The 9,384-nt window shown below is 31.7% G+C and overlaps 1 protein-coding gene across 1 annotated transcript; it reads left to right on the forward strand.

Annotated features, from left to right (window-relative positions):
* The first annotated feature begins 1,298 nt into the window (after nucleotides 1–1,298).
* On the forward strand, nucleotides 1,299–7,176 carry LOC130902908 (uncharacterized). The gene is made up of 2 exons (XM_057815191.1): nucleotides 1,299–1,668; nucleotides 7,049–7,176. The coding sequence occupies exons 1-2, from the start codon at nucleotides 1,299–1,301 to the stop codon at nucleotides 7,174–7,176; spliced, it is 498 nt and encodes a 165-aa protein (XP_057671174.1).
* The last annotated feature ends 2,208 nt before the right edge of the window (nucleotides 7,177–9,384 follow it).

The raw sequence follows: 9,384 nt of genomic DNA on the forward strand, positions 1-9,384 counted from the left end.
GCATGGGCAGTAATTTTACCAAGACAAAGTAAATTAGAAAGAAGAGCACAACCTTGCATCATGATTGGATATACCAAAGCTGGATATAGACTTTGGAATTATGAGGACAACAAAATTTTTCAATCAAGAGACGTCAGATTTGATGAAACAACAACAGATTACAATGAAATTATCAAGGCTAGTGGGAAGAAAAGTATAAATGAAAAGGTCATAGAGATACAATACGAAAATGAATTACAAGAAGAACCAAATGCCATAGAGGAAGAAGCAATAGAAGAGACTGACTTCAGCAATAATAATGATGAAACAGAAAGTACAAGGTCAGAGATGTAGATGAAAGCTTACCCAAAGTAGAGAGTACACAGAGAGGAAGAAAAACTAGACAGCCAAAATATCTGAATGAATATGAAGTCTACACAGCTTATTGTCTAATATCAGCAGAAGAAGATGACCTTATAAGCTATAAAGATGCTGTAAAGGACCAAGATTGGATAAATGCTATGAAAAAGGAACTAAATGCGCACGAGAGATTGAATACGTGGACAGAAACGGAGCTACCAACAAATGGAAATGTTATTCAAACAAGATGGGTTTTCAGGACAAAGGAAGATGGAACGAAAAAGGCAAGAATAGTTGCAAAGGGGTTCCAAATTAAGGAGGAGGATCAGTTTGAACCCAACTACTCACCAGTTGCAAGAATTTCAACGATTAAGTTACTCTTATCTGTAGCATTACAAAATAATTTTAAGATCAGACAAATGGATATCCCGACTGCATTTTTAAATGGAAAACTTGAGAATGATGTCTACATATATGCACCAGCCGGACTTAAAGTGAATAAATCAAAAATACTAAAACTTAACAGAGCTCTGTATGGATTAAAAGAAGCATCAAAGGTGTAGAATAATACATTTAATGATTTTGCAATTCAGAATAATTTTAAGAGATCCTTATATGACTGTTGTCTATACAGTAATCAGAAGGTTTGGATACTTATTTATGTTGATGATATTTTGTTAATAGGAGAAGACAAAGATGTGAACGAGACTATGAATTTATTGAAAAGCTGTTTTCAAGCAAAGGATTTGAATGAAGTGAATAATTTTCTAGGAATGAAGATCACTAGAACAGAAGATATCATTAAAATCGAACAACAGCAATTTATTGACAAATTGCTAAATTATTTTAATATGGAAGACTGTAAACCAAAGAGGACTCCAATGGAAAAAGGATTCCAATATAACGACAAGGCCAAAATTTTGACAAACATTCCATAAAGACAACTCATCGGAGGTTTGATGTATTTAGCAACGACTAGTAGACCTGACATCAGTTATGCTGTGACATACTTGAGCAGATTTTTGGATCGTGTAACTGAAGAGACCTGGACTGCAGGAAAACGAGTTTTGAGGTATCTACAGGGAACTAAAACTCTAGGATTGACTTATACTAAACATACAAATGGTGACGTAATACTTGAAGGATATTCAGATGCTGATTGGGCAACGGACAAGGAAAGTAGAAAAAGCGTTAGTGGATCTATAATTTTATATGGTAATAACCCAATATCATGGTCATCCAAGAAACAAACTTGCGTGGCTTTATTAACAGCGAAAGCTGAATATGTGGCAGCAGCACAAACAGCTCAAGATCTAATCAACGTAAAGGGTATTTTAGGAGACTTAAATACTATTGCCAAAACGATTCTATATTGTGATAATAAGAGCACAATTTTAATGTCCAAAAGCAATGAAAATTCGAAAAGAACCAAACATATTGATATTAAAAACCATTATATAAAAGATTTAATTAGTAAGAGGGAAATAGAAATAAATTATGTATCAAGTGAGCAAAATTTAGCTGATATGTTTACTAAATCATTAGGTACAGAACTCTTTACAAAGCTTAGAGACAAAATATGTATAATTAAAAGCTTCATGTTTTTAGTTGTATATTACATAATATCTTAAGTTGATTGAGCGATTTTCATTAATACATGTCAAATCGAGGAGGAGTGTTGAGATTTTATAAATTATAGAGTTGGCAACAATGCAGTTTGTCAATGATCCATCATTGGCACTTTTGGCGCGACATGATGTATTAATTGTAAGGTTAGCTAGTAGTTTTTCTCTCACCACGTTGTGTTATATATTTGACCAAAAATCAATAAACCTTTTATTTGGAGGATGTTTTAATCTAGTGACAACCTAAAACCGTAACGGGTTATTAACACTAGTCTGAAAAAAATAACTTTAGGAATGTCATGTTTCCATCATTATTTCAAATTATTGTTTTACCAGTTTTTGAATAATAACTTTCAAGTCTCTTACCATTTCATCACTTTAATCACTTTGTACAAATTCAATACTATATCTGCCAATGAAACTGAATGAGTGATGAAGAATTTTCCTGAAAAGTCCTGTATGCATATAACTTGATTGAGTGTGAATTGATCTTAGTGTATACATTGTAATGCAACTTAATCCGAGGTATTTTAGACTTGTTGAATATTCAAGAAACATGTTTGTTTGAATTGGGTGAGGTAATGCCGTTTCTACTGACATACCACACAATTTTGTTTTATTTTTTTAGCTTATCAACAACCATTTGAAAGTATATTGTTATCAAATCATTCTAATGGAAGCAAAAACGTTGAGAGAACGGAAAGGGAACAAGTATTCTTTTCAAAATGAGGTCCTAAACATCAAAATGTAGGCTTACAGCTGTCGTATGGAAGGTATCTATTTGATAATAATCATATGTATAAAGAATTTTGAGGGGATCGTATTTCTAAATGTTTTCGCATATTTGTTCTTAGCTTTTCAACTCTGTGTTATCCTTTACTGTTATGAGATATATAGAATAATTGTAGATAAGTATAATTTTGAATATGCCTCTTTCTGTTACTTCTTTTCATTTTGTTAGTACATGTCTTCTTTTTCCCTCGATGTATTTTTTATAGATTATCTTCTAATGCAGAAGATCAAAATTCATTATTTTCATTATTAAAGTGGAGTTTATCACGTCACTCTATCATAATCCTTTTTTTTTTGTTTAAAACCCATCGGATTAATTCCTTAATAACATATATAGCTGTCATAGAAACTCCCGATCTCATTTTTTACTATGCTGACTTGCTGTACTATTATGACAAAAACTTTTTGTAAATTAGTGACATCCAACCCAATTTTACTTTGAAAATTCACATTATTTTCTTCAATTGTTCTGATTTTCATGTCTCTTCTTATTTTAACTTATGCAAGGAGTTATAACTTCATATCTTTCACAGTATGTAATGTATCTTAAATATTTATATTATTATATCAATTTATGCGTTTAAAAAAAAGTTAAGGTGATAGGAAGATTTTGTTTTTTTTAAACATCGCTAGAGTGTAGATTTTTTAACGATATATAATTTGTTTCGATATCTTTTCGCTAACTAGAGTTGTAATTGAACCATTTCGACGAAATTCCAAGTGCAAAGGTGAAAACAATGTAACGGCTTTTTGTGATGGTTACTGATCAGCTAGATTTTTTTTTCATTCTCTCTCAACCATAATAGCTATGAAAGTTAAGTTGGCATCTCAAATTTTAAGAACAACAGATGTTCTTCTTTATTTATCGAGAACAGATATTAATACATATTTCCATAATGCCTGTGCTACAGCTGGATTTCTTCTAATTTTTAATGATTTATTTGATATTCTTAAATCTCTTAATAGATTGGCAAAATAAATATTTTATAATCCACTTAGCTCAACAACAAAATATTTAATTGATTCAATTTATTATTGTGAATAATTCACATTATTATAATGTCATGATGAGGAAAATGATGTTGAAAAGAAGTAAAAATGCTTATCGTTTGAAACGTAAATGAGCATGATTTCTTTCTGGACTTGAATGGTACAATCATACATAATTTCGAATTGTATAAGTATGAAGAAGAATTGGAAAATGGAGCCGTAGATACCTTCAATAATGATCTCAAATCAGAATAGATGTAATTATGGAATAAGCGGTTGATTGGATTGCATAGTTACAAATCGATAAGTGTCAAATAAGCATTAAGTAAACGAATGACAATATCAATACTGACAATTCCAGATCAGATAATACTTCGAATAGCTAATGAAGATGATGATGGAAAACAAAAGGGGAAAAGTGATGATTATTTCATAAAATATGTGAGAACAATTTGTGTGCTGTATTTACTACTACTACTACCACACTCACTATTGGGGAGTGAACAGTATAAAATAGAATAACATTGAAATTGTATTAAAACGTACATATAAAACAAACGAAGTAAAGATAAATCCTAAAATATACACAGAACTTCTTTGAAATAAACAAATTTAGTTCTGTCTAGAGGTTGAGTAAATACATCAAGATTATTATCTTTGGAATTTACATAAACAAAACAAAAGATATCACCGCGTATAATTTGATTTCAGATGGTTAGTTGATTGAATTAGGCTCACTAAAGGCTTTGAAATAAATATGGAATTTGATCCATTTGGTCGAAAGATACAAAAAATTACAGGAAGAGGTGATTCAACTGTTTTTGGTATTTGTAATAACTGCAAATCATCAATAGGTTATAATGACTCATACTGACAATTTTCAAATTCAGTGGTAAGTTTAATACTTACTCATTTTGTACTGGATATTGTGAACAATTCAAAATTTTTGTATCTCTTAGATAAAACCCAACAAATTGGTATTGTGTGTTACATAACACTAAAGTGATGAAAACGTTATTTTCGAGTAGATAACATCAAATATTTGATAATCCTAAAGTGGAAGGCCATTGTTGTTCCCGATTTAAACTATACGACGATGTATTGATAACTTGGTAGCCTAGACCAGTTCCATGCATAAACAAAATATTGCGTTACCATAGCAACGAACAATAACTTATTAAAAGTGTCAGTGTTAAGTTTTACGTCAAAAACGTAAACCAGAGTTTCGCAAAAAAATCGAAAAATTGGAGTATCGAGCCATCATCAAGTACCTATATTTAGAAGCGTTAAAAGGTAACAGATTTACGAGGTAAATTTTCCATTGAAGATGATGACCGATCGGAAGGCCAGCTCCCATCGATCATATCATATAATATTACAGAATTTGTGCCTCGCTGTAGAATGGAGTAGAGCAATAATCTCGATCATACAATTTTGGATCAGATGTATATACTTCAAAAGGTGTGGTCCTTATGCTTCGCTGATAGGTCGAATTCGAGGCCGTCTGTACTTTGTCAACGTATTTGTACCACTTTCCCGGCTCTTCCAAACGGAGTTTTGTTAAGACTGGTATAAGGGTCCTATTTACCGTTTCCACTTGTACAATACCTCGTGGGACTCCACAAGTTGTTAACGCATGTTTAATATTTTCTTCTCGCCAATATGGTTCGAATTATTCAGAACGGAACGCGGATCCTCTGTCAGATATTATCCTTGACGGGCTTCCAAATATTTTACGCTGACAACATATCACTTCTTTCGTCGTGGTTGATTTTGTTGGGTAAAGCCACACAAATTTGGAAAAGTCATCAACTACCACAAAAATGTGTTGATAATTTTTTGTTGACTACATTGGTCCTAATTGGTCGACGTACTACGTCTCTAGCGGACCTTCTAGCTTTTGTATAGGATGACGCATTCATTATTTCTTTCCTCTCTTTTTATTCCATAATATACAAGGTATACAGTTATTTTTAATCGTTTACTACTACTTTTATTATTATTTTTTAAGTCTGCATGTTCTTTGGAATGACAAGTACTTTTAATCCATTATCGTATTTAAACAATATATCATGCTCTAAATAAAAATCTTCATACTCTTCTGTAGTCAAAATCCTTTTTATCGCCATCTGTGTAACTCGTCTATACTCAATTTCATACTGAAATTCTTCTAGCATCAGAGCCCATCGTGCAACTCCTGTTGTAAGGTCCTTTTTCTCCATGGTTTTTATTAATGCATTACAGTCTGTAATTATTTTAAATTTCGTTTATAGCAAGAAGATTCTGAATTTCTTCACACTTTTAATAATTTTACTTCGAGCTCATAGCTTGTATACTTCATCTCTGCAGGGGTCGTCTTCCTACTCATGTAGTATATCGGGTGAAGATTCGAATCGTCACTAATCGCTGCTAAAAGAATGCTCAATAACCATGTATATTTGCATAGGTGTGTAGTTATGATTGGACTTGTTTGTTACTTACTATGTATCTCAAAATATTTACCTTGGTTTTCAACAGTTGGCACTTTTTCTTTTTTATTTCTAGTCCATATTCTGCAGCTGTCTTTAATACAAGTTTTAGTCTTTCTATCCCCTCTTCTTCGTTCGCACTCAAGATGATAACATCGTCCATGTAGTATATAACGTACATTCTAGCAGTCAACTCCCTGAAGATATGAGCGATGAATCGTTGGAAAACTGCTGGACTACCACACATTCCAAATGGACATTTCATAAGCTCGTACTGACCAATCGGCGTTACAAAAGAAGTATATTTTGTGCTGCTTGCTTCAACAGGTACATGAAAAAATCCATTTTTCAAATCAAGGTTGCTGAATATCCTATTCTACGCAAAATATATGAAATTTGAAAAAATAAATAAAAGAAAATAACTCTTTGTCTTTCGTTTATTAATACTTAATCCTGTACTTTCTACTCAGAAAATAAATATGCTCTGTAAAAAAATATCTCGTTTTTACAGCAAAAGAAAAAACCAAATTATCCTTAATAATGTCAGTTACAATCAATACAATATACACTTATTATTCACGTTGGCTACAGAAAATATTTTGTTATTCAGGTAAACTAATTGAATTTTGATAATTATAGTTTGTACAAATGTATTCTGCTCTTTTTTTAAATAAGAATTGTTAGCATGTATCTAAAAAAAAATTGCAGCCTTCCGCCACTGATCACTAGTTCGTGGACTTCGAATAATAAAAGGAATATGAACAGTGTAGTCTTCTTTAAATTAGCAGGTTTTTCGTAACACTCTATTTTACAATGTTCTGCTATTGCGTACAGCTCTAGTGATAAATTTAACAACGGAAATACTATTAGCAGAAGAGCAATCACAAAGTGAATGTAGAGGAAAAGCCAGTCCTTCATCAAGTGGATTTGAGGATAACTTTGCGAATGAAGAGGTTAGATGAAAATATCAATTTTAAATATAGTAATTTCTAAATTTGTCTGTAGGAAAATGTTACATCTGGTGATCTGATAGAAAAAACCAATCGCAATCAAGCAGAATATAAAGATACAGAAAAAAATTAAAAAGTAGCAGAATAAATAATAAATGAAATTAGTGATTCTAGAACTACTGAGAATATTGACAATACTCCATCTAATAGTATAAAAACCAATAATATGAGTAGTTCAATTGATTCTCCGTCAAATTGGACATTGATCGCTGATTGAAAACAATTGGAATTGGAAACCGTCGATCAGATCCGGGTATTTAAATTTCCATAGATAGTGAATATTCATATCATTATTTTTGTAATTTGGATTGTAAATGAAGCGAATTTGACTTATACTTTGTATTTATTGATGTCTTATACCTTGTTATTTTCAAAATAAAGCTATTTAGATGATGTTTGTGTTTGCCATTGAATACGGGAATTGTTCAGAAAATTTGAAATTAAGAAAAGTTACTCCACACACTGACGCTAAATATCCATAGGCTTCTTCAAGATTTTTGCCAACAAAAACCGTTTCGCAGATTGTACCTCAATTAAGCTTATTCCAATTATTAAATGATGGTTTCATGTTGTGTCCAAAACGTATCATATACGAAATTATAGATGCAACTGGGAGTTGTTTCGGCCAAGGAAATTTAACAGTACATATAACTTCAGAATTCGCGCTGAAGAAAATCGAATCGAAAAGAGTCTAGAGTTTTTCACAATAATGGCAGATGAAAGTGAGTGGAATAATTGAGAAAGTCCAAACCAGAATTTCCAAGATGTAACCTCTTGCAGAATACAGCAACTTTCCATATCTTCGATTGAATTGAGCCAGGTAAATATAGTTCAAAGACACTATGTAAAACAAGTTGTATAGAAATGCTCGAAGTCGTGTTGACCTTAAAGATTCAACTTCCTGCACTCCCCGCTCTTCTAGAAGCTCTTATATTTCAACGGAAGGTAGATGAAGTAAAGAATGTGCTTTCCTGCACTATATTCTGTCGTAAGGGTTTTCATTCAGTGTCTTAGTTCTGTCTGAGAAGCTTGGAATAACTTTACCTTCAATTCCAAGCAGAGTACATGGATGGGCACAAACATTCTCAACTCAGATACAGAGAATTCAGGAAAAACGAATCAACAGTTGTCCATACTTTTATCCGTTAAATCCACAACTTTTCTTGAAATGGGGTATCCAGTAAAAATTGAAAATCAAATACTCGTCTCCTCCCGATTTATCCATGTTGGTTTACACATTTTCCCAGTCAAACTTCCGTCCATTTACCATCACCCTTCTATTATGATGAATATTAATTTTATAAATACAAGTATAATACAACAACCAAAATTTTTTAGTTTAAGTAATTCTTCACTCACAAAAATTTTCTATCTATTCTTTTTACGATACGCAAGAATGTTCTACCCTAATTGAGGCGGAAAAATATGTTGAGAATCTTTGATTTGTGCATCGAAATTACGCGAAAAAATTTGCAATTTTCAAGTTGTTTTATTGGAATTTATTGAAAAATAAATAAAATCTATTGACTTGGACATAAGAAAAATTATCGGCTTGACAGTTGAATAATGAATTTAGACATATTTATGAAATTTTTGTGCGAAATGGAATTGGGCATCAAATTAACGAAAAGGGGCATAAAAATGATTGGATCTGCGGTCAACGTGTTAATCATGGAATTACTCATATTTATGACGCTTTAAGACAATAAAATTGAATTTTTTTTGGAAATTCAAGGAAAAGGCATGATAAAATTTGGCATAAATAATGATTTGCATAAAACTAATGAAAAAATAGGATTTTCAACAAACTTCACTGAGAAAATTAACAAATTTTTATCAAATATCAGAAAGGAAATTTCAATTCCGACAGAAAATTTTTTTAAAAATCACGACCTCGCCACTCAAAAGTATCTTTCTGCTATTTTCCTTATAATTCGTCCTCCTCCGAAAATTTGTTGAATGAACATATTACAAAAGTAGAAGTCCTCAAAAGATATTATGAAGATAAGAAGAATATTCACATTGAGAAATCCAAGACATGTACTACTATTACCACACTCACTATTACACTGTTTTTTATAAACATTGAATATATTGAATAAATCTGAATTAACTATCTGTCAAAAAAAACTAGCGTGAAGAACACCAAGGGCACGGAGG

Source organism: Diorhabda carinulata, chromosome Y (genome assembly GCF_026250575.1).
Source record: "Diorhabda carinulata isolate Delta chromosome Y, icDioCari1.1, whole genome shotgun sequence".
NCBI lineage: Eukaryota > Metazoa > Arthropoda > Insecta > Coleoptera > Chrysomelidae > Diorhabda > Diorhabda carinulata.